The sequence below is a fragment of the Argopecten irradians genome, chromosome 10 (assembly GCF_041381155.1).
Source record: "Argopecten irradians isolate NY chromosome 10, Ai_NY, whole genome shotgun sequence".
Taxonomy (NCBI): domain Eukaryota; kingdom Metazoa; phylum Mollusca; class Bivalvia; order Pectinida; family Pectinidae; genus Argopecten; species Argopecten irradians.
This window is the reverse complement of record NC_091143.1, coordinates 41,848,887-41,876,802: the sequence shown is the minus strand read 5'-3', so window position 1 is coordinate 41,876,802 and position 27,916 is coordinate 41,848,887. Positions and strand designations below refer to the sequence as shown.

At 35.6% G+C, this 27,916-nt stretch overlaps 1 protein-coding gene across 2 annotated transcripts; it reads left to right on the top strand.

The window, feature by feature from the left end:
- Positions 1–113: 113 nt before the first annotated feature.
- Positions 114–27,916, top strand: LOC138333945 (ubiquitin-like protein 7). Of its 2 annotated transcripts, none has more exons than XM_069282644.1 (11): positions 114–157; positions 14,683–14,843; positions 15,106–15,225; positions 18,850–18,929; positions 19,049–19,133; positions 19,592–19,649; positions 19,992–20,092; positions 20,930–20,994; positions 21,777–21,869; positions 22,124–22,240; positions 27,193–27,916. In XM_069282644.1, exons 1-11 carry the CDS (start codon positions 129–131, stop codon positions 27,316–27,318), a joined length of 1,035 nt encoding a protein of 344 aa, XP_069138745.1. In that variant the 5' UTR covers positions 114–128; the 3' UTR covers positions 27,319–27,916. The 2 variants fall into 2 exon arrangements, with proteins under 2 accessions (XP_069138745.1, XP_069138747.1); XM_069282646.1 differs by having other exon boundaries at positions 140–157; positions 14,683–14,868.

Here is a 27,916-nt window from a genome sequence, read left to right as displayed (position 1 = left end):
ATCATTAATACATCTTAAAAACATTGGTTAGCCAGTATTAACTAGTAATCATATCTAATTAGGTAAAAGAAAAGACTATGAATATTACTCAAATAACTTCATAAACATTTCCCACAATTCATTGGGAGATGGGGACCGGAAGCAGTTTAGATACAGCTGAGAGTTATAATTGTGGCTCGTTTTCCCAGTAAGAACCATAGTAAGCACCACAACATTGAAATAGGCCTAGTACACTGAATAAGGTAATAAGGTTACAGAAACATTTCGTATATCTAATATTGCTTGCGTTAAGTTTATTTTAATTCAACAAACGCAGAGCATTAAATTAAATTCATAAAAAACTGAAGCATTGAAAGTTTCGTGTTATTTTATATCAATATATAACAAGTACCACACAATACTAATACCTGATATCTATTATAAGCACCATGACATTATTGACCAATAAGCACCACAACACTAATACCTGATATATTATAGGCACCATGACATTATTGACCAACAAGCACCACAACACTAATACCTGATATATTATAGGCACCATGACATTGTTGACCAACAAGCACCACATAACTAATACCTCAGGTATATTATAAGCACCATGACATTATTGACCAACAAGCACCACAACACTAATACCTGATATATTATAGGCACCATGACATTATTGACCAACAAGCACCACAACACTAATATCTGATATATTATAGGCACCATGACATTATTGACCAACAAGCACCACAACACTAATACCTGATATATTATAGGCACCATGACATTGTTGACCAACAAGTACCACATAACTAATACCTCAGGTATATTATAGGCACCATGACATTATTGACCAACAAGCACCACAACACTAATACCTGGTATATTATAGGCACCATGACATTATTGACCAACATGCACCACAACACTAATACCTGATATATTATAGGCACCATGACATTATTGACCAACAAGCACCACAACACTAATACCTGATATATTATAGGCACCATGACATTATTGACCAACATGCACCACAACACTAATACCTGGTATATTATAAACATCATGACATTAGCATTGCAGATTATAAGGAAGGTTCCTTAACTTCAGATTTTTTCCTCAACTTTTGTAGTGCTTTTCTATGGGGAAAGTTAAGTCAAGAGATTCCTTAAAGTTAATGAATGTTCGTGAAACTGGGCCCTGAATATAGTGAGGTGGTGTTCATGGTGTTTGGATGTTGGATGAAAGTTATGTTTAATAAATTAATTTTTTACTGTTAACCAAATTTCATTCGTGGCTACTAAATTTCGCGATTTCCATTTCACATCAAGTTCCTGGAGATTAACATTCATGGATTTAAAAACTGAATAGGAATTCATAGCAATTTAAGGGATAAAGATATTTATTTGCGAAGATAAACTTTCGGGATTTTACGTGCACCACGGAATTCACGAAAGTAGATTGCACGTGAAAGAAAGTTGGTTAATAAAGGAAGCGAACCTATTGAATGCTTTTTAAGGTTTTAGTCCATGGTTTTTGGTTATGTTTTAATTTCGTATTTTGTACTATTTTGTAAAGAAAAGTGTGCAAATAGGAAGTCAAAAATATGACTTTGGACAAATGTAAAATAGAGAATGTGTGATGTTCCCAGGGCTTCCATAGGTTGCAGAGATCAGTCGAGATCTGATGAAGTTCTTCCAGAAGGAAGATTAAACATACAAGTTCTTTATCTTTGGGTGCAGAAGAATGACCAGAGATATTTTTCTTCAGTTTCATTTGTCATTTATAAATCATACGTTATGTTTTTGTTTATACTTTATTACATAAAACATTTTACATACATGTATAAACAACTTGTACATAGTCATCATTCTCTTACTTATTCATGTTTCATTCAATACTTATCGTTATTTTTATGAGGTTTTATTATCAAATTACAAAGATAACATTACATGTATAACACAATAATAATACAAAAGCTGTTAATAGGACGTTTATTAATCAAACAAACAAATAAACAATAATAATAAAACAAGAACAACTTATGCATTCAGCAAGCCCCGTTTCCTTAATTAAAACAACTTTTTTAATGAAGACTGGCCCAAATCCTGCAGAAGTTGTGGTTCATTAGATGACAATTATAAAACATTTTCATAACCAAAACCACCATTTTGTCATATACACATCTTTCATTCAACAAATCTTTACACTAATACTTTAAAGATGCTCCACCGCCGACAGAGCATAAATAATATTCATCATTTGAACAATAATTGGTGTTTAATCGTGTATATATATGTCTAATTAACACAAAAATAATATAAAATAATTTGTTTTGACTTTGGCGCATGCGCAATCAGTACTTCATTCCATATAAGATATAGTGCCATAGAATTTTTTCGGGATGCAATTAAATATTTTTCATATTTTTAACTTGAAGTAAAATTAGAAGCTCAAACCTTTCAATGGTGATAATGGTGTTAAGTAAGTAACTTTTGTAACTGAAGAAAAATACTAAATCGTCTGCTCCTGTTTTTTGATAGTGAAAAAAATACCATTTTCAGCGGTGGATCTAATACTTTAATAAGGATAATTTAGTTATATTTTTACATCATTTTCATTCTCTGTCATTCTACACTCTCTCATTCTGATACAATATCATACTTCATTTTCTAATATTGTAATAAGTTTTTTCCATCGTTGCTATTGTTTTCCATATCCACCGTTTTGTCGTCATGATAATAAAGGTGATAATACTTTGCTGTTCTTTATACCAGAGGATAGTTTGGGACTAGGTTCAATAGAGTTATGATAATGTTTCTAATGTTTTGCCAGTGTAGTTCAATTTTTTGACATAACTAAAATAAAAGCGTTAAAGTTTCTTTTGCACAATGTACGTAGGCCATTTGATTTATTGATTTGTTTAAGATTATGTTTTATACTGACTATTCTTTGCATCCGTTTTCATTTGAAATCGTTACATTTTGTATCTGCAATTGAATATTTGATTGTTTGTCAAATAAGTTTCCAATTAATATCCTCATTATTAAAGCAGTCTTCCCTTTTAAAAATACATGTAGTCTTCCCTTTTAAACAAATAATGTACATGTATTTCTATACAAAATTTGTTTAAAAACGTTTGAGGTCGTAAGTGTGTTTATATTTTTCACGTTGCTTATTAAACATAGATCATCCGTGATCTCAGTTATTTCTTGTGCATCTTTCTGTTCATAAAACCGTGTTAATATTTCGCTTTTTTCAACTCCTTTGTCCATTTGCCCATTGTTTAAAGAGATAATGGTTCATGTTTAAATGTTATATCGATATTACCAAAACATTCATATTCAAGATGCCTGGCTTGGTATAATTAGAACATTTTTTAATAATAAACTGCCATTGAATTAAAGCCTGCTGAAATATAGCTGATAGTTTTCTGATGCTAAAAAAATAATCAATGGTGAACGTTTTATCACAAGTTTGGAGCCAGTGTTTTCCGAAGATATTCCTTGCCTCTGTTTCACTATGAATAAGGTTATATATAATTTTTACTTTTTTATTTATTAATATCGTCTTTATCTATTATATTCAGTCCCCCTTCAGTTCTTGATTGATAACATATAGCATATGTGTTCAGAGACTTTATAAATTTTGTTATTCTATTGAAACTCATCAATACATTTATTTATTTGAATTTTGTAGTTCTTTGGAATGGTCTTTTGAGACAATTTGTTATTGATTCATATTGTAACCGGGGAAAAAATCAAATATTTCATTATAAGGACTTTTCTTTCAAGTGTGAGGATTCGGTGTTTTCATCATGTGAATATATTCCGAATCTTTGAAAGTTTAGTTTTCCATATTTTTTCTTCATTGATATTATGTCCATAATATACACGGAGTGCCTTAATGTTCTCTTTCACCCATTAAATGTTCCTAAAGTTTGAAGGCCTCTGTTTCCAAATACCTATACATAATCCTTTCGTGTGTGTGTGTGTTTTGTTTTTCGTTCTAAATTTACCTTGGCACTAGATGCTTTTTTCATATCTTAGCAGATAGAAGGTGGAAAATATTTGGTAATCTAACAAAGGTTTGAGAGTCGTCTGCGAATATATCAAATTTCATAATTGAAATCATATGTTAATTAAAGTATGAAGAAAACGTTTAAGCCACCTGACCATAAGTCATTGTGACCTAATGCGATAGTCGCTGGTAATATTTCTTTTTTTGCAGTCAGAGGTGAGACATCGGACATCATCAATGCCAGCATCTTTTTGTCAAAACAGCGTAAACATTTCCTTGTGAACATAATACATATGTATCTTGAGTGAATAAACACCAAGCTTAATAAAACTTTGTATGTAGAATAGACTAAGTTAGGAAATATCTCGAACTCGTTCGAGAATCGGTTTGATTCATCTGGTATTGATGGAGTTATATTCCTTTGCAATAATAATTAATTATTTTCGGCAATTGTGAACATGATAACTTAAATAAATATTCACTGACCTTAACGAAAGTTTGTATGCAGACTAATATACGAAAGTTTTTGGGTGAGTTTGAAAATTGACTTGATTTGCCCTTTGCCCTTTGCAATAAAAATCATTATTGGAATATTTGAACATGATAACTTTGGCAGAGCTTAATATAATTTTTGTATGCAGTTTAACATCAACATTACCTCAAATGAGTTTGAAATTGAAACTCATTTTACTGTAAGTTACGGAGTTATTTTCCTCTGCAATAATAATTATAATTTGACATTGAAAATACATACAGTAAATCCACCAAGCTTAATAAAACTTTGTAAGGAATCTAAGATCCCGACTTTGAAAATTTGCTGTCTTGATTGTAATTTGTGGAATTATTGCCCATTGCACCTTATACTGATGAATATGGTATTTTTTCAATTTTGTAGACTAACATTAGTAATATTATGCTTGTTATGATAGAGATGTCATAATGTAAATGTATTATTTTAGATTGTAACAATCTAATATCCAATGTTCATGAATAGAAGACTAGATTAGCCACAACAGGGAAATATGTATACCCAAGATTAAAAACAGAAAAATTTGAGAGCTGGTTTAAGTATAGTGGACCATCACTATGGTATGATCTTCCAGAAAGTGTTTCTTAAACCACAAAACTCTCTGAATTCAAATACGAATGCAAAAAACACTTTCTAAATGCATCTCAATAATCACTTTTTCATTTGCTTCTTAATATATATCTATTTTAGTAAACCCAGCACTTTTTGTTCTTTTATCTTCTTAGTAAACTATCGTTAATTAATCAAACAAAATAAATTCCAATACAGGCTATAATAGCATATATTCTGCCAATTTTTATTCTTTTGTCATATTGGCATATATGTATATTAGACACTAATTCATTAAGTTGTGTTTTTTGTTATTTTTCCATATATTTATGCACCATGAGCTTTTTGAGTGCCTTTTTAATTTTTAATACTATTTTCTGTGATATTCTGGCTGTGATATCCATTATTATAATACATGTAGCACTGTAATATGTATTGTCTATGATATATTCCATGTTATAAATATTGTAAATTTTTATGTCGACCACTTGGAAGACGAGTCAAAGTGTTATCGACTCTAAATAAAGTCTATTATTATTATTATGTACATGTAGGCGTTATTGTTTTCTTTTTGATAGTCAGCCTTTAAAATTATCAGCGGATGTAGGAAAGTCAGAATACCCTTGTTGATCAATAAAGGTATGGTGCTTATAATATAGCAAGTACATTATTAAGTGTTGTGGTGCTTGTTGTCAATAATGCCGTGGTGCTTATAATATACCAGGTATTAGTGTTGTGGTGCTTGTTGGTCAACAATGTCATGGTGCCTATAATATATATCAGGTATTAGTGTTGTGGTGCTTGTTGGTCAACAATGTCATGGTGCCTATAATATATCAGGTATTAGTGTTGTGGTGCTTGTTGGTCAATAATGTCATGGTGCCTATAATATACCAGACATTAGTGTTGTAGTGCTTGTTGGTCAATAATGTCATGGTGCCTATAATATACCAGGTATCAGTGTTGTGGTGCTTGTTGGTCAATAATGTCATGGTGCCTATAATATATCAGGTATTAGTGTTGTGGTGCTTGTTGGTCAATAATGTCATGGTGCTTATAATATACCTGGGTATTAGTTATGTGGTGCTTGTTGGTCAACAATGTCATGGTGCCTATAATATATCAGGTATTAGTGTTGTGGTGCTTGTTGGTCAATCAATGTCATGGTGCCTATAATATACCAGACATTAGTGTTGTAGTGCTTGTTAGTCAATTATGTCATGGTGCCTATTAATATATCAGATATTAGTGTTGTGGTGCTTGTTGGTCAATAATGTCATGGTGCTTATAATATATATCAGGTATTAGTGTTGTAGTGCTTGTTGGTCAATAATGTCATGGTGCCTATAATATACCAGGTATTAGTGTTGTGGTGCTTGTTGGTCAACAATGTCATGGTGCCTATAATATATCAGGTATTAGTGTTGTGGTGCTTGTTGGTCAACAATGTCATGGTGCCTATAATATACCAGACATTAGTGTTGTAGTGCTTGTTGGTCAATAATGTCATGGTGCCTATAATATACCAGGTATTAGTTATGTGGTGCTTGTTGGTCAACAATGTCATGGTGCCTATAATATATCAGGTATTAGTGTTGTGGTGCTTGTTGGTCAACAATGTCATGGTGCCTATAATATATCAGGTATTAGTGTTGTGGTGCTTGTTGGTCAACAATGTCATGGTGCCTATAATATATCAGGTATTAGTGTTGTGGTGCTTGTTGGTCAATAATGTCATGGTGCCTATAATATACCAGGTATCAGTGTTGTGGTGCCTGTTGGTCAATAAAGATGAAAGATGCAAATAAGTTAATTTTGTCTGGGTATTCACAGACCTTTTGCATTTCATTAATGAAGGTTACAGTACATGACATCTAAAACGTATGAAAATATATTTCTTGTATTAATTCATAAATATGTGTAAGATTCACGATATGTTGTTTTAGGTCACCTGATTGAAGGTCAGGATGAAAAGCCTACTCCTCCTTAACCCTATTGCGGATCACTACAAAATTTAGTAAGAAATACATGTAACATTATTATTTTTAGGTCATCTGACCGCCGTGCGTACATTTTTCTTTCAAACGACTTCTTCCCAATAGCCGAAAGTCCCATGGTACTGATATTTGGCCTGTAGCATGCTGTGATGAAGGATTATCAAGTTTGTTCAAATGAATTACCTTGATCTTAATTCAAGGTCACAGCTGTCAAATAGGTCAAAAATCTTTAATACGGCATCTTGTAAATAACTAAGAAACCTAGATACTGGATATTGAACTTGTAGCATGGTGGGGATCAAGGGACCTTCATTGGTGCTCTAATTCATCAAATATATTAGAACCTGGACTTCTTCTATTATAAAAGTTCTTTTGTATTGCCTTAGTCAGATGACCTTTAAGGCCCATGGACCTCTTGTATACAAATAAGGTGGATCCGACCCTGGGTATTGAGGAATAGGGCTCCAAATGGGGAATATTTCTGAACGCTTGTTTGGAATTGAACCAAATATGGTGTACAACAATAACATTTAATATAAATGGGACTGATTCGACCCCCCACCCCCACCCCACAGGATATAGGGTTCGAACATTGGATAGCTTACGTTAAAAATAAATGCCTTTATTAGGAAACACACAAAACTTTCTAAATTGAAGGTGGATCCTGAATAAACAAATAGAAAAGTGTATGTAACTAAGTACTAGCATACTAAAGATTAAATCTTTCTTTACATAAAACGTTTTTTTTATAAGTGATGAATTCTATACTTGCACCGAAAAAAAATCATATTCAGTGAAAGAAATATAGAGGGAAAATATACAGTAGTGAAACCATTTGGATCATGAAAGGGATATATATATATATATCTACATGTACTCGATTTTGAAAGTTATGAGCAAAACAAACCCAAACGTTTGAATCCTGGAAGGTATCAATCAATGCAGTATAGTTAATTAGCTTGAAAAAACCCTTAAATAACAGCAATTATTAGCATAAATAAATTAACCCTTTATTGTGGATTTGGAAGAAGCCAAGTAATAATTACTGTCATAGTCATGTTCTTTCCTTTCCTGGTGTTAAACCATTCAATATAGATCATCGACCCTTTTAAAGAATTAACGATGAATGTCCACAGTAATCATTTGCACTTGGAGATATTTGGGATATATCGATAATTATCAAGCATTATGTAATTATTTCAAAAGAAATTGTCCCTCTTACACTTTCCTGTACATGTAAATTTTTTTATTGATATTTGCCGTTATGAGTTTTGATTTATTTTGTAGAATTCTGTCCTTGTGAATGTGCATTGTGTGAAAAGAATATGAAAGCTAGTGGATTATTTTATTTTCACAGGCCTGGATTTGCTGCCGTTGATCACTTGGATCTGCTTGAATACTTAATGCATCGTTCATGAACAGGATGTAATTTTCGCTTCAAGTTGCAATAAACTAAAATAATAAAATGCAAATATCGAGAACATAAAACACAGCGTGTTTGGAACAGGACAGCTAATGTGATATGCGTCTTTTATGTTTTTGTTTTCATTTCATCCACAACATCAAATTTCGTTTAACTGATCATTTTTAGTTCCAAAGTATGATATGACAATGCAAGTGGCATATTTAATGCCTCAACAGAGAATCTTATCATTTTCATCATACTTGGTTTGTTACAACCCACTTTGAAAAACTAACGCACTTTGAAAAATTACTTCAAAGTGCGTTAAATATGGTACACATCACAAATAATTTTGAATATACTTATAAGTTATCGCGATAATCCTATCACAAGTTCACAATAGATGGATTTTTAAATCATTATGCAATGGGAAAATTACATAGCAATATGCATATCTAAAGGGATAATGACTTATATTTAAAAGGACATAAAAAAACGCAGTATGAAAAAATACAATGCACCTTCTTAACCCACTTATATTGAAATAATGTTTCAAAGTGCATTACTTTTCCAAAGTGGGTTGTAACATTGGTTCCAAGTGGACATACGTCATTCCAAGACACATGAAATGTACTGTAGAGCGTGAAAGTTAGCAGATTGTCCCCTAATTGGAAAAAAATCAGGCAGTTGAGAAAGAGCAACACATTTATTGCAAAGCCCAGTGCAATTCTGACATATATGATCCATCGCCTTTCAGTAGTTCATTAAAATTGTTTATATGTTACAGGAGAACAACTTGCAAAAACGTGATGTTTTCTGTACAAAACCTGTAGGTTCGTGTTATCTCCATTATGCTACATGCTACAGCTCTTACTAATATTTAGCCTGTAGCATACTGGGATGAAAGGCTACCAAGTTGGTTCAAATGAATGACATTGACATTCATTCAAGGTCACGGGGATCAAAAAGGCTTAAATCTAATAAATGACCTCTTGTCAATAAGTAAGAGGCTTAAATACTGATATTGAAGCTGTACCATGCTGTGATGAAGTGCTACCTAGTTTGTTCACATGAATGACCTTGACTTTCATTCAAAGTCTCAGGGATCAAATAGGTTGCAATCTTTAACAACCTACTGGGCTTACCGTGCACTTTATTTCTACTACATATATATGTATTGTATATCTAGCAAGTGACTGTTAAGGCCCATTGGTCCTCTTGTTCTTTGGTGTATTTATTTTAACCCAGTACTTTGTTAGCCAGTGGCCTTTATAGTTCAACCACAGATTTTTTTTTATTATTTCTAATGGCAACCATATTTTGCCAAATCCAACCAACTTTGTCTCACTAACTCATAATAAATTGTAAATCAATGATCCTTTGTATTTGAATCTGACAAAAAAGAATTTCATAAATCATTTCATAGCTGTAGAGATGTAAATTTCAAAATTATCAATAATATGTACATTTATGTATGGTCCCGTTACATATTAGACTAAGTTTGTCTCTGACATAATGTGATATAAACATATGTTTAATTATGTAAGTGTGTTCTTTTTTCGTTCCGATTCTTGTTAATAATTGTATAAAGTAGTCATCTGTATTTACTGGTGCATTTGTTCATTCAGAATTGTTCGTTTCATCTCCGTTTTAACATTGTTTCATACTTAACATCCAGTTCTCCAGTTTTAAATACCTGTGTAAATGTTAAGAAGAAGCTGCAAGAAAATGCACGCTATGCGGAAACAAAGAGGAACATCCATATCAAATATGTAGTACCGAGTCTTTTTGAAATAATAAATTTTAATTGTCAAAATCCAAAATGACTGCTTATCGATCACCTTGTTTTCTTGTCAATCCTTAAATGCGTCCAAGAAGAGCCTGTATATAATTCTTTTACACGTATCCCTTCAGTACTATCTGAGAATAACAATAACGGAGTAAAACTTCACTAATGAAATCTTGTCGAAACACCAGTTCCAGGAGAACATATGCATAAAAATACAATATCCTACAGTACCGTATTTTCCGGAGTATAAGTCGCAATGTTTCCCCAGAAAATCGGGAGGGCGACATCTACACCAGTGCGACTAATACGTGGACAAAAACCCAAACCAGACGATGTTTTTGCATTATTATGTTGTGATTCACATGTGAAAATCGTAAATTTTACTCGCCGGTTTAGTAAAGTTATAGATTTAGATCGATTTTTTTTTTTTTTTTTTTGGAAAATAGCGCCAACATGAATTATCAACGGATAGATAGATGGATGGACAAACAGACGGACAGCAAAGACCAGACAAAATGCAATTTCAACATGAGCCAACCATCTGATGATGGAGGACTAAAAAGGTGTCAAAATTTCACTCATTCTAATTATTATTTGTGAATACAAAACAAAACAACTACACAAATTTGATAAAGTAAATTGACACACGGATGGACAGACACCAAAGTATGACATCATATCACATTGGTCTAATTTTGACCAGATAACCTAATGTACCACTCTTAACATTATCAAACTCAAATAAAAAACCAATCACCATGCATCTCATATCCTAACACTATCAAAGTGTCTCAAAAACCATATATAATTAAGCACCACAGGTGATTTGGTCTAAGCACCACATGCCACATAATAGTAACAATAGGCATAATTCAGCCTTACATTTAGTATTACATCCCAAGACAATATTATCAGACTGAACAGAAAAACAATCGCCATGCATTTCATCTTCTAACACTATCAAAGTGTCTCAAAACCATATATAATTAGGCACCACAGGTGATTTGGTCTAAGCACCACATGTCACATAACTATATCAATAGGCATAATTCAACCATGCATTTAGCATTACATCCCAAGACAATATTACCAGACTGAATAAAAACCAATCACCATGCACCTTATCTCCTGACATTATCAAAATGTCTAAAAAACCCTATATAATTAAGCACCACAGGTGATTTGGTCTAAGCACCACATGCCACATAATAGAAACAATAGGCATAATTCAACCATGCATTTAGCACTACATCCCAAGACACTTTTACCAGACTGAATAAAAACCAAATTATCATGCACTTTATCTCCTGACATTATCAAAATGTCTAAAAAACCATAAACAATTAAGCACCACAGGTGAATTGGTCTAAGCACCACATGCCACATAATAGTAACAATAGGCATAATTCAACCATGCATTTAGCATTACATCCCAAGACAATATTACCAGACTGAATAAAAACCAAATTATCATGCACCTTATCTCCTGACATTATCAAAATGTCTAAAAAACCATATATAATTAAGCACCACGGGTGATTTGGTCTAAGCACCACATGCCACATAATAGTAACAATAGGCATAATTCAACCATGCATTTAGCATTACATCCCAAGACAATATTACCAGACTGAATAAAAACCAATCACCATGCACCTTATCTCCTGACATTATCAAAATGTCTCAAAAAACCATATATAATTAAGCACCACAGGTGATTTGGTCTAAGCACCACATATCACAAAACAATATCAATAGGCATAATTCAACCATGCATTTAGCACTACATCCCAAGACACTTTTACCAGACTGAATAAAAACCAAATTATCATGCACTTTTATCTCCTGACATTATCAAAATGTCTCAAAAACCATAAACAATTTAAGCACCACAGGTGATTTGGTCTAAGCACCACATGCCACATAATAGTAACAATAGGCATAATTCAGCCTTACATTTAGTATTACATCCCAAGACAATATTATCAGACTGAACAGAAAAACAATCGCCATGCATTTCATCTTCTAACACTATCAAAGTGTCTCAAAACCATATATAATTAGGCACCACAGGTGATTTGGTCTAAGCACCACATGTCACATAACTATATCAATAGGCATAATTCAACCATGCATTTAGCACTACATCCCAAGACAATATTACCAGACTGAAAAAAAAACAAATTATCATGCACCTTATCTCCTGACATTATCAAAATGTCTAAAACACCATATATAATTAAGCACCACGGGTGATTTGGTCTAAGCACCACATGCCACATAATAGTAACAATAGGCATAATTCAACCATGCATTTAGCATTACATCCCAAGACAATATTACCAGACTGAATAAAAACCAATCACCATGCACCTTATCTCCTGACATTATCAAAATGTCTAAAAAACCATAAACAATTAAGCGCCACAGGTGAATTGGTCTAAGCACCACATGCCACATAATAGTAACAATAGGCATAATTCAGCCTTACATTTAGTACTACATCCCAAGACAATATTATCAGACTGAATTAAAAACCAATCACCATGCATTTCATCTTCTAACACTATCAAAGTGTCTCAAAAACCATATATAATTAAGCACCACCGGTGATTTGGTCTAAGCACCACATATCACAAAACAATATCAATAGGCATACTTCAACCATGCATTTAGCACTACATCCCAAGACACTTTTACCAGACTGAATAAAAACCAAATTATCATGCACTTTTATCTCCTGACATTATCAAAATGTCTCAAAAACCATAATAATTTAAGCACCACAGGTGATTTGGTCTAAGCACCACATGCCACATAATAGTAACAATAGGCATAATTCAGCCTTACATTTAGTATTACATCCCAAGACAATATTATCAGACTGAACAGAAAAACAATCGCCATGCATTTCATCTTCTAACACTATCAAAGTGTCTCAAAAAACCATATATAATTAGGCACCACAGGTGATTTGGTCTAAGCACCACATGTCACATAACTATATCAATAGGCATAATTCAACCATGCATTTAGCACTACATCCCAAGACAATATTACCAGACTGAAAAAAAACAAATTATCATGCACCTTATCTCCTGACATTATCAAAATGTCTAAAAAACCATAAACAATTAAGCACCACAGGTGATTTGGTCTAAGCACCACATGCCACATAATAGTAACAATAGGCATAATTCAACCATGCATTTAGCATTACATCCCAAGACAATATTACCAGACTGAATAAAAACCAATCACCATGCACCTTATCTCCTGACATTATCAAAATGTCTAAAAAACCATAAACAATTAAGCACCACAGGTGAATTGGTCTAAGCACCCACATGCCACATAATAGTAACAATAGGCATAATTCAGCCTTACATTTAGTACTACATCCCAAGACAATATTATCAGACTGAATTAAAAACCAATCACCATGCATTTCATCTTCTAACACTATCAAAGTGTCTCAAAAAACCATATATAATTAAGCACCACAGGTGATTTGGTCTAAGCACCACATGTCACAAAACAATATCAATAGGCATAATTCAACCATGCATTTAGCACTAACATCCCAAGACATTTTTACCAGACTGAATAAAAACCAAATTATCATGCACTTTTATCTCCTGACATTATCAAAATGTCTAAAAAAACATAAACAATTAAGCACCACAGGTGATTTGGTCTAAGCACCACATGCCACAAAACAGTAACAATAGGCATAATTCAGCCGTACATTTAGCACCACATCTCATGACAATATTATCAGACTGAATAAACAATCACCATGCACCTCATCTCCTAATATTATCAAACTTTCTCAAAACCATATATAATTATATCTATATAAGCACCACATGCAATTTGGCATAAGCACCATACATGTGTGTTGTAATAAATTGGTATAAGAAATCACATTTTAAGCCCCAAACCCCATAATATATTTAATTTGCCTCAAAACAAACCCCCATATATTAAGCATCACTTGTTAATTTGGCCTCAGCATCACATCCCATAAAGCAGTATCAATTGGTTCTACATACCATAAATTATAAGCACCACATGTAATAACATTGCATGTGTACAAGTACATGTACACCTCCTTTCTACATTGCGGACAATGACAGTTTGTCGTTCCGTTTTCTATCCTGTGTAGTAGATATTCGTATTAACTAGATCGCAGTATTTATGTCTTCGGCTTCATAAAATGATAAAATAACACAAATGTGTTACGAACATCGACATATATATGATACTAATCTAACCACGTGTACGCTTTGTTTACACTGTGATGCGCATGCCCACATGGCAGGAAGTAAACAATTTAGCCAATCAGATGGTGGTGCTTACTGTGGTTCTTACGCACTTTCCGGTTATATATTATTCCTCCAAGGCAGGAAACAGCAGTCATGGCATCCGTTTCTGTGTGCAACAGGACAATTCATGGGAAGTCTGAGCGAACAAAGCTAAACCTTGTGAATCTGAAAGGAAAAGTTTCAATTTTGAAAGATGAAATATCCAGAACCATCAATCTACCTACCCAGGACTTCGGTACAAGCACATAAACACATATTTTGTGGGTTGTTTAATGTTGAAATGTCAAAAAAAGTTCCATTCAAATTCATAGGTTATTTTAAGTAGCGTTCTTAACGATTTTTTTCGCTCACTAGACAACTAATCGTGGCACATATCTTGTAAATTGGTCCTAGTTCACTTGCATTTGAAATTTAAGAAAAGATTATGAATTTATATCGTATTGCCATAGATACATGCTTTACTGTAACATACATGCATTTATTTTATTCTTTACTAGATCTGGTATATTGTGGCCAAAGGCTTGATGATGATAAACAAATAGAACAGTATGGGCTTAAGAATGGTTCAACAGTGTTCGCTCTAAAGAGACACCAACAGTGTTCAGTGCACGAAGCAGGTTAGTTAAAACACAGGAGTTTGACGTTCTGTCAATAATATATAGTATACATATATAAAAAATACCCCTATATACTATATAAAAACATCAGGAATGAAATGCATCGCTGGCCAAAATTTTCACCACCTTCGGTAAAAGTTCTGTAAAATTTGTTCTGGGCATTGTCTGTATGTGTCACTTCGCCGATAAAATGTTATTCTTCACATATATCAACACTAACCTGTTCACAACTCCATCACAATAAGTTTAATCCCAAGTCATTTTGAAAGTTTGCAGATTTTCGGCCCCTTTGTTTTGCATTTCATTCCTGGTGTTTTTATATAGTATATAGGGTATTTTTTACATATGTATACTATATATTATTGACAGAACGTCAAACTCCTGTGGTTAAACGTACACAAAAATGCAATGTATGTTTCGTTTGAATAGTAAGAGGTGCAGAAAAATATTTAATGTACCTATGAACATTAGCCAGATGACATCTGCCATTGTAGATACTAGATCACAGGCAACTGCAATGACCTGATCCTTTTAAATCCATGACAGCAGATCAATAGACTAGGGCTCTAACCCAGGACCTATGAACACAAGCTTGATGCTCTACCATCGGGGGTACTTGTAATTGGTACCAGCCGATCAACCGGATCCAAAATCACAACAGGAGAGGAGAAAATGTAATGGCCATATGGATGCTGCAGATCTATAGACTAGGGCTCTAACTCAGGACCTCAGAACACAAGCTTGATGTTCTACCGATTGAGCTACCTCATCCCAATGACTGACCCAGTGTATACGGGTTTTGAGATCCAAAAATGACATGGGTAAAGTACATTTTACCATCAATTTGTCCTACCTTCTGGTGGATGTAATGACACTGTACTGGCTTGGCGATGTGAGAGGATGTAAAGGGATATTATGAAGAGAAATCCAAACACCTTCTTGTCTTCAACTTTTCTTTATTCTCCCGGAAACCGGAAGTTAACAACTAAACATTAAAAACAAGATACGGAGACGGAATACAATAATACACAAAACAGCAAATTCCGGATATTCTATTGATGGTAAAATAATATATATACCATATATATAACATCCCCCCGCAAAAATGGAAAAAAAAAAAAAAAAAATTCACAAACCATCAATTGAATATACAGAATTTTACTTCCCAATCACATTATATGCTAAAGTGGCATATTTTTCTATTTTGAAAATTAAAACAAATTATCCATAGAAAGAAATTAAAAAAACACCAATAGATGCTTTACAGCTTATATCTGTCACAAGTTACTTACTAGAAAATTATCAATATGGCGAAACAATGTATTAGTCACTGTTTACCTGAATCTCCGATTTAGCACCAAATTTCTCACAAACTGGTACACTCACAGTATTACATGAATAATGTTTATCTTGATGTTGTATTTGCGACTCACCAGTAGATTCTCGTAGATTGGACGAGCGATCAGTTAACGCAGGTTTCTGTTCTCGGGAAGACCTTTTTAGCTCACCTGGTCCGAAGGACCAAGGTGAGCTTATGCCATACCGTGGCGTCCGGCGTCCGTAACAATTGACTTCTTCTCCATAACCGCTGGTCGGATTTCAACAAAATTTGACTGGTAGCATCCTTATGGGACTAACTAACTGAAAATTGTACAAATGATGGGGCTGACCCCCAGGGGCCTGAGAGGCGGGGCCAAAAGGGGTCAATTTGGCTATTTCCATATAAACGACTTCTTCTCTGAAACCAAGCAATGGGATAGCACCCATAATGCAATGGTAGCATCCTTATAGGGTGGGGATTCAAAATTGTACAAAATGATGGGGCTGACCCCCCGGGGGCCTGAGGGCGGGGATCAAATGGGGTCAATTTGGCTATTTCCATAAGAAACGACTTCTTCTCTGAAACTCAAGCATGGGATAGCACCCATAATGCAATGGTAGCATCCTTATAGGGTGGGGATTCAAAATTGTACAAATGATGGGGCTGACCCCCCGGGGGCCTGAGGGGCGGGGTCAAATGGGTCAATTTGGCTATTTCCATATAAACGACTTCTTCTCTGAAACTAAGCATGAGATAGCACTCATAATGCAATGGTAGTATCGTTATAGGGTAGGGTATTAAAAATTGTACAAATGATGTGGGCTGACCCCCCTCGGGGGCCTGAGGGGCGGGGTCAAATGGGGATCAATTTGGCTATTTCCATATAAACGACTTCTTCTCTAGAAACTGAGCATGAGAATAGCACTCATAATGCAATGGTAGTATCTTTATAGGTTGGGGATTCAAAATTGTACAAATGATGTGGCTGACCCCCGGGGGGCCTGAGGGGCGGGGTCAAAAGGGTTCAATTTGGCTATTTCCATATAAACGACTTCTTCTCTGAAACCAAGCATGGGATAGCACCCATAATGCAATGATAGCATCCTTATAGGATGGGGATTCAAAATTGTACAAATGATGGGGGCTGACCCCCAGGGGGCCTGAGGGGCGGGGGTCAAAAGGGGCCAATTTGGCTATTTCCATATAAACGACTTCTTCTCTGAAACTAAGCATGGTATAGCACCCATAATGCAATGGTAGCATCTTTATAGGGTGGGGATTCAAAATTGTGCAAATGATGGGGCTGACCCCCAGGGGGCCTGAGGGGCGGGGTCGAAAGTGGCCAATTTGGCTCTTTCCATATAAACGACTTCTTATCTGAAACTAAGCACGGTATAGCACCCATAATATCTTAGTATCCTTATAGTGTGGGGATTCAAAATTGTGCAAATGATTAAACCCCCGGGGCCTTCTGTCATACGAATGGTTACATCCTTTATAGGTTTGGATTCAAATTTGCAAATGATGGGGCAGACCCCCCGGGGCCTGAGTTGGGATGGTATTTGGCATGCTTACTTTTGTCCATTTTAATGTTAGGGAAACACTGTCCGTGTTCTCTCACTCTCAAAACAAAAGAACAGTCTAAACCAGCGAGTTCCACATCGTACGTTTTCAAAATATTCAACACTTTATCAGGAATCATAATGGTGAGTTCAATATCAAAACAGTCAAATAACTTTCATGGTGATAATGATACACAGAACAGAGACAGAAAAGTCAATCACTAGACAAAACGTGGAATACAATAATACACAAAACAGCAAATTCCGGATATTCTATTGATGGTAAAATAATATATACCATATATATAACAACACATTATAAAATTCAAGTAAAAATATGATGTCACAAATTTTACCAGAAGAGGGGACTTTTAGACTTGATATCATACTTTATCCACATCGTTTCAGGATATTGAAACCCTCATATTTCTAGTCTAACATAATTCTCCCTCCTTTCTACAAATAGGTTGGTAAGAAATTCAAAAGAAGAAAATGTAACGACCACACTAGAGTTTAAACCTCTGAACAGTAGCTGGATGCCTTATTAATTGAACTACCTAGTCAATGGTGATTGATCTAGCTAATCCAATCTGTGTTACAGAATAAAATATGTTTGTATTATGATGATTTTTTTCTAACATATTGTGATATAAAATGTTTATCACTAATTTTGATAAGATTTCCTCAACTGTAAAGCATCACTTAGAAATATTAATATAAATTATCAATGTGTTTTTGCAGAACAAATGACTCCAGTTGCTGTGAAGAATTTGGTAGCTACACTAAGATCGGCTTTGCTTAATCCAGCTTACAGAACAACAGTATGTAGACAAAAATTATCTTGTGAAGTTTAGCATACTTGTGCAACAATATTTTGAATCAGCTTTCTGAAAAAAATGCTGCTGCAAATTGATTCCAAGCTTTTGTGGTGGTTTTACAGGTTGAGAGAATACTGAATGAGTCTGATGCCATGGAGAACATTATCGCTGCCACGCCTGGCTTGGACAACGATCCTGTTGCTCTCGGTAAAAAGTTTTCTCGTAAAGAAAAAAAAACATCGGTTCACATTATATGTTCAATTTCACAAGGACCATTCTATGTCTAAGCGTCACCATATATGTGAAACGTTGTAGTCATCAGATTATTCAAAATGAATGTGTTTAAATTGCCAGTACCAAGGAAATATTACAAATTAAACTTGGTCTTGGGGTTAAACAAAATGTATTTTTATAAGGAAAGCTAAACTGTATTTCAAACAATAGTCATATTTTCAAGATAACTCCAAAATATAAATTCCTTGTTAATTTGTCAGTACACTGTACTTGTTATGGTCTAAATTGCATTACATTAATCCTTTATCAAATCAGTATGTTAATTTCATTTGCATGACCTTATGAATTATAATTAGATTAAATAATAAGCCTATTAGAATTAGTAAATCCTAAAACATTTTCAATAAAGTACATTTGGTTTTTCTCAACAGCAATGCTTCAAGATCAAGAACTCCTTGCTATTCTCGCTCATCCAGGTAACATACAGAAGTAAGTGGCCTCTGTTAATATGCTATATACATCTGATAAAGATAGTTATCTTCACTCATACAAAGCCTTTGTATATTCATCCTTATAGATGAAAAAGTGTGATTGAATTCCACATAAATTTGAGATATAGTTTAACTCATTTACCCCTGAAAATTCATAATGGATTGGTCTAGTCTTTAATTTAGAAGAGCCTAAATGTGTATCCAGGGATGCCTTTTTTTTTATAAATTTTAGTCACATAGATAACAGGATACAGGAGAAAGCCAGCTACCATATAAAGCTTTTGTGTAATGTGTCAGGACACTAATGACTCTAAGTTTGTGATTTTTATTTTGTAAACAGAATTGTAGAGAAGCACCCCTCGTTTGGTCAGGCAGCCACACTTATAGCAGCTGAAGTGAGTAAGGAAGGAAGTAGGGAGAACACCGAACACACAGCGACAGGTTAGTCTTCGGTCAGAGGTGTTCCAAACAATTCTTTAAATGAGTCACAGTCTTCATCGATCCGATTACTTATAGCTGGTTATGTTCGCAGACCAAAACTTCGTGATTTTGACTCGAAAATAGAAAACTGAAATTTTAGCATTCAGTGTCTTTAGTTTTATATACTTTTTTGAAGTAGGACTATAAAGTAGTTCCAAAAAATAAATAATAATGAAATCATCACATTATGTGATTTTATCACCCGTCTAGCCTGTCATACGGCCATGTCATAAAAATCGTAAGACATGTAATAACACTATTGTGACATCATAGGTAGTTTTGATGACATAATCTTTATATGACGTTGCATGGTTGTTGCAGTAGATGGAAAAGTCACGTCAGAGCCGTATTTCAAAAAAAATACATGTATGTGATTACATGACAGGTCTATGAAAAAATGGCAGGGGCCATAGAATTTTCGTTCTCTGTAGACCGATTGTCTATGGAAAATTCAGTCACTTTCAGGCACTGCAGGTAGTTTTGACATCATAATCTTTATATGATGTCGCATGAATGTCTCAGTAGACGGAAAAGTCACTTACGAGCCGGATTTCTACTGTTTTATATAGAGACAAAATAAAAAAAGTTTCACTTATATTTATATCAATAAAAGTTATGTGATAAATAGAATCCTACATGAGTGGCTATGTAATATGAAATTTATTAAACAAGTTCAATAATTTGATATGATATTCACAGATGAAAACGATAACTTGAAAAATGATGAAAAACAAAAAAAAATTGTTGTATCTCCTTAATACTTTTGGTACTTACTACTATATTCTTTGTTCTGAACAGGAACTTATTCCCTTGATCAGATGTCGGACGATGAAGACATGCCCAGCAACCGACCAGAGCCAGCGGTAAGTAAATTTACTAAACTTTCATGATTAAAACCAGGCAATGAAAGTTTTGACAGGACCAAGAAATCAATATATAGCAAACTAGATAAAATTCTTACAGGATTAATTAAGTTTTTAACAATCTCAATCTGATGCATCAACCATTTTAAGTAGGTAACTTATTAAATGTTCTGTTGTACATAAAAGAAAATTATCAAAAAACCCCATATTTATGACATTATAATCTGAAGAAAAATAAAATATCCCAGTTGTCACCAGATTCCATTATTCAAGCACAAGTCCCTTTCTGATGAATTATCATCTTTCTTTAAAGATGCCCCACAGCCGACAAAGCATAAACGATACTCATCACTTTAACAATCATTGGTGTTTAATCATGAATATGTATGTCTAATTAACACAAAAAATTATATAAGGTAATTTATTTTGCTTTTGGTGCATGCGCAATCAGTACTTCATTCCATGTAAAACATAGTGCCTTAGAATTTTTTCGGGGCACAATTATTTTCGACATATTTTTCTTGATTAAATGAGAATCTCAAACTTTTAAATGGTGGTAATGTTGTATAGTAAGTATTTTTGTAACTGAAGAAATATACCAATTTATCTGCTCCTGTTTTTAATAGAGAAAAAATACCATTCGTCAACGGTGGAGCATCTTAAACCCATTCACCCCTAAAGAGGCATTTAGAACCTTCTAGTTCAAAGGCTGGAATAGTTCATTTTGGAATATCAGGGGTGAATGAGTTAACACTATAAATGTTTGCCTGTGTGTGTTGTAGATGATTGGAGGACAAGCTATCACAGCCTCACAATTGTCGGCTGCTCTAGCTGCTGCCACAGGGGGCTCACAGCAACAACAGTCTCCAAGTCAGGTACAGAGTAGTGTAGATATTTGTTCTCATCTTTAAATAATGCTTTTTCAGTAATTTGTCTGAAAATGCCCTTGGGAAACATAATTTAACCTGGGCTCCCTCAAACCAGGGCAATAAATGTATAATATATACATATGTATGATGCATGCAGGTGTTTACTATACACAATGAAGAGTGTATGCTGACCTATGTATGTATGTTGATAACTGTTTATTACTTTGTCATGTTCATTTATTTTGATTTGAATTTGACAGAGTAACCAGCCGCCGGCCTACAATAATGCAGCACAAAGGTCGGGAGGAGGATCATCAGGGTCAGGTATTTCACAGGACTTCTTCCAGCAGGCAATCCAACAGGCAACAGCTACACAGGTAATACCATGCCTGTCCCTTACTGTCCCGTCCCATTGCATCCACGCCTGTCCCATTGTGGCCACTACTCCCATCCCATTGAGTCCACGCCCGTCCCATTGTGTCCACTTCTCCTGTCCTTTTGTGTCCACGTCCGTCTCTTTGTGTCCACTCCCATCCCTTTGTGTCTCATCCAAGTCTTACACACCTATTCTCAAACCTGTCTATAAAGACCTCACAAATCTCTCTAATAAGACTGCACATACCTCTATAAAGACCACACAAGGGAGAGACAAAATTGTTTTTAGAGCCAAGAAGTTTATATACACAGGTCAAATTGTGTTCAAATAGATCATTTGTGACACTAGATGGTCATTATACAGAGGTGGGTGCTAAGGCAGGTTCTACTGTATTATTTACATAAGCAGTCTTTTAAAATAAAATTTTGATATTCATATTGTACAGAATACTTCATTGTCTGTATGTGAGTAGCTCATACATGATATTTTCATCCATTAGCTTTATAATTTTGGTTTTTAGGTCATATGACCCGAAGTGTCAGGATGACCTATAGTCGTCATGTTTCGTCCGTCATCGTGCGCCGTCCGCCATGCGTTAACTTTTCACATTTTGAACTTCTTCTCAAGTTCTACCACTGCGATTTAGCTGAAACTTACATGAAATGATCCTGACATGATCCCGACAAAGTGTTGTTATTTTTCGGGTCGATCTGAAATCCAAGATGGCTGCCACAGCCACCATCTTGAAAACACATTTTGAACTACTTCTCAAGTTCTACCAGCTGCGATTTGGCTGAAACTTGCATGAAATGATCCTGACATGGTCCTGACAAAGTGTTGTTATTTTTCAGGTCGATCTGAAATCCAAGATGGCCGCCACAGCCGCGATCTTGAAAACACATTTTGAACTTCTTCTCAAGTTCTACCAATGCGATTTGGCTGAAACTTGCATGAAATGATCCTGACATGGTCCCGACAAAGTATTGTTATTTTTCGGGTCAATCTGAAATCGAAGATGGCCGCCATCTTGAAAACACATTTTGAACTTCTTCTCAAGTTCTACCGGTGCGATTTGGCTGAAACTTATACGAAATGATCCTGACATGGTCCCGACAAAGTGTTAATATTTTTCGGGTCGATCTGAAATCCAAGATGGCCGCCACAGCTGCCATCTTGAAAACACATTTTGAACTTCTTCTCAAGTTCTACCGGTGCGATTTGGCTGAAACTTGCCTGAAATGATCCTGACATGGTCCCGACAAAGTGTTGTTATTTTTCGGGTCGATCTGAAATCCAAGATGGCTGCCACAGCCGCCATCTTGAAAGCACATTTTGAACTTCTTCTCAAGTTCTACTAGTGCGATTTGGCTGAAACTTGCATGAAATGATCCTGACATGGTCTCGACAAAGTACAGTGTAACTTCCCAAAACCGAACCTTCTCAAAACCGATCACCTCTAGAAACCGAACATGGATGTCATGTACGGAATGAATTTCTCTTTATTAATAGTATATAAAACTTTCCAAAACCGATCCCTCCCAATTCCGAATACCCGACAGATTTTGAGATCAGAATAGTCAAATGTAACTAAAGTACACTTCTGAAAACCGGCCTTACCTGAGCGACACCGATAGATTGCTTTGAGGTCTGATCAACCAACAGTGAAATACACACGTACCTGTACCATAGTTGTTTATGCCATGTCCTGGGGCATGTATAGAGATGTGAAGGCTATAGGCACACGGTAATTATACCCGAGACGGTGGTGTAATTATTTAATCATGTTTATTGTTTAGATATTTAACGAAGGTCTACCACGTGCACGCCGTTTGTTTACTGTAGGAAAACAAGCAGAGCTGGTAATAAAGAGGAAGTTTCGTATTCAAATCACATGGGTTTTTAGGTCATCTGACCCGAAGGGTCAGGATGACCTATAGTCGTCATGTTTCGTCCGTCGTCGTCCGCCGTCGCCGCGCCGTGCCGTGCGCCGTGCGTTAACTTTTCACATTTTGAACTTCTTCTCAAGTTCTACCAGTGCGATTTGGCTGAAACTTGCATGAAATGATCCTGACATGGTCCCGACAAAGTGTTGTTATTTTTCGGGTTGATCCGAAATCCAAGATGGCCGCCAAAGCCGCCATCTTGAAAAAACATTTTGAACTTCTTCTCAAGTTCTACCGGTGCGATTTGGCTGAAACTTGCATGAAATGATCCTGACATGGTCCCGACAAAGTGTTGTTATTTTTCGGGTCGATCCGAAAACCAAGATGGCCGCCACAGCCGCCATCTTTAAAACACATTTTGAACTTCTTCTCAAGTTCTACCGGGTTGATTTGGCTGAAACTTGTATGAAATGATCCTGACATGGTCCCGACAAAGTGTTGTTATTTTTCGGGTCGATTGTAAATCCAAGATGGCCGCCACAGCCGCCATCTTGAAAACACATTTTGAACTTCTTCTCAAGTTCTACCGGTGCGATTTGGCTGAAACTTGCATGAAATGATCCTGACATGGTCCCGACAAAGTGTTGTTATTTTTCGGGTCGATGCGAAATCCAAGATGGCCGCCAAAGCCGCCATCTTGAAAACACATTTTGAACTTCTTCTCAAGTTCTACCGGTGCGATTTGGCTGAAACTTGCATGAAATGATCCTGACATGGTCCCGACAAAGTGTTGTTATTTTTCGGGTCGATCCGAAAACCAAGATGGCCGCACACCCAGCCGCCATCTTTAAAACACATTTTGAACTTCTTCTCAAGTTCTACCGAGTCGATTTGGCTGAAACTTGCATGAAATGATCCTGACATGGTCCCGACAAAGTGTTGTTATTTTTCGGGTCGATCCGAAAACCAAGATGGCCGCCACAGCCGCCATCTTTAAAACACATTTTGAACTTCTTCTCAAGTTCTACCGTGCGATTTGGCTGAAACTTGCATGAAATGATCCTGACATGTCCACAATGGTTTTTTTCTGGCCTCACAGCCCCATCTTAAAAACATTTTATCTATGGTGCTGATGATCCCCCCACATGTTTTATTTTCGGTCGATCCAAACCAAGATGGCCGCCACAGCCGCCATCTTTAAAACACATTTTGAACTTCTTCTCAAGTTCTACCGGTTGGATTTGGCTGAAACTTGTATGAAATGATCCTGACATGGTCCTGACAAAGTGTTGCTATTTTTCGGGTCGATGCGAAATCCAAGATGGCCGCCAAAGCCGCCATCTTGAAAACACATTTTGAACTTCTTCTCAAGTTCTACCGGTGCGATTTGGCTGAAACTTGCATGAAATGATCCTGACATGGTCCCGACAAAGTGTTGTTACATCTCTGGTTGATCCCAAATCGAAGATGGCTACCATGACACTATATCTAATTAATTTCCTACATGTTAAGGCCCTTTGGCCTCTTGTTTGAAATAAAATTTGTTGAAAGAAATTGAAAATGATCCTGACATGGTCCTGACAAAGTGACACCATATGAAATTAATTTTACCATTGCCAATGTAGTCAGATGACCGTTAAGGCCCTTTGGGCCTCTTGTTTATTTACATATGTAGTTGTTGGATAACGTAAATTATCTGTATGGAAGAAGCCGAAGCCATGTATTGTTTTAGAAAATGACTATGTCATATAATGACCGGCATCGACTGATCATCGTGTAATTAGACCATATAATTTGATTCTTGACGTAACCATGAAATGATCCTGACATGGTCCCGACAAAGTGTTGTTATTTTTTCGGGTCGATCTGAAATCGAAGATGGCCGCCACAGCCGCCATTTTGAAAACACATTTTGAACTTCTTCTCAAGTTCTACCGGTGCGATTTGGTTGAAACTTGCATGAAATGATCCTGACATGGTCCCGACAAAGTGTTGTTATTTTATCAGGTTGATCCGAAATTCAAGATGGTTGCCACAGCCGCCATCTTGAAAACACATTTTGAACTTCTGCTTAAGTTCTACCGGTGCAATTTGGCTGAAACTTGCATGAAATTATCCTGATATGGTCCCGACAAAGTGTTGTTATTTTTCGGGTCGATCTGAAATCCAAGATGGCCGCCACAGCTGCCATCTTGAAAGCACATTTTGAACTTCTTCTCAAGTTCTACCAGTGTGATTTGGCTGAAACTTGCCTGAAATGATCCAGACATGGTCCCGACAAAGTGTTGTTATTTTTTGGGTCGATCTGAAATCCAAGATGGCCGCCATCATTTATGCACATTTTGAACTTCTTCTCAAGTTCTACCAGTGGGATTTGGCTGAAACTTGCATGAAATGATCCTGACATGGTCCCGACAAAGTGTTGTTATTTTTCGGGTCGATCCAAAATCCAAGATGGCCGCCACAGCCGCCATCTTGAAAGCACATTTTGAACTTCTTCTCAAGTTCTACCGGTGCGATTTGGCTGAAACTTGCATGAAATGATCCCGACATGGTCTTGACAAAGTGTTATTTTTCGGGTTGATCTGAAATCCATGATGGCCGCCACAGCTGCCATCTTGAAAACACATTTTGAACTTCTTCTCAAGTTCTGGCTAAAACTTGCATGAAATGATCCTGACATGGTCCCGACAAAGTATTGTTACATCTCTGGTTGATCCAAAATCAAGATGGCTACCATGACACTATATCTAATTAATTTCCTATATGTTAAGGCCCTTGGGCCTCTTGTTTGAAATAAAATTTGGTTAAAGAAATTGAAAATGATCCTGACATGGTCCTGACAAAGTGACACCTTATATTATTAATTTTACTATTGCCAAGGTAGTCAGATGACCGTTAAGGCCCTTTGGGCCTCTTGTTTACTTTTATGAAGGGTTTGGTTTGACAACACTAATGAAAAATAGTTATTTTGTTATCCTTTCTTAATCGTAGTAACTACTAATTAAAAGGAAATAAAACTTGCGTTGTATATCACAAGTTATAATATTTCATACTCTTTTGTTCCCAGGGTCAGATCCAGCAGCTTCGAGACATGGGAATCGTGGACGAGGCCTTAGCAAGGCGTGCTCTTCAGGCTACTGGGGGAGATATTCATGCTGCGTTAGATCTTATCTTTGGGGATGGACATTTCTGAGGCCATTGCACAACGTTTTCATTCTGCGGAGAGAGACATCCTCATTGCATCAGATCTTATCATTGAGGATGGACATTCTGAAGCCAGTGTTTTCATCCTGAGGAGGGATACATACTCACTGCATCGGACTTAATTTTTGAGGATGGACATTTCTGAGGTCATGGCATGACATTTTCATTCAGAGTAGAAAGATATCCAGGGTATGACAGGATGTGATTCAAGACTTTTGAGAGACATTTGATTGTCTAACATTTACAAACATCAGTGATATCAAACTTATATTGACTCGGTATTCCACGAAATGTCTAAAAATATAATAGGATGACAAAATATTACAAAAGATTTTCAGGGATAATCCATGGATCCGACTTTGAGAAAAATTCCACTTTTAGGTATGATAGTAGTCATATCATTAGCTTGCTTCTGCATGTGATGTTTGCTTTAAAATTGATTTTGAATTGAAATTAATGTTATTAAGTGTAAGTGTGCCATTTCTATATTGATGGTATCAAATTCATGTTTCATATATGTCGACATTTGCGAAAGTAAATGAAATGTTTGGAAATATTTGTGCAATAAAATGTGACAACATTAAAAA

Coding starts and splice junctions, on each gene's coding strand:
- LOC138333945 (XM_069282644.1), top strand. CDS start 129: ATGGGGACCGGAAGCAGTTTAGATACAGC. Junction 158..14,682: donor GGAAGCAGTTTAGATACAGC/TGAGAGTTATAA, acceptor TATTATTCCTCC/AAGGCAGGAAACAGCAGTCA. Junction 15,226..18,849: donor GTGTTCAGTGCACGAAGCAG/GTTAGTTAAAAC, acceptor GTGTTTTTGCAG/AACAAATGACTCCAGTTGCT.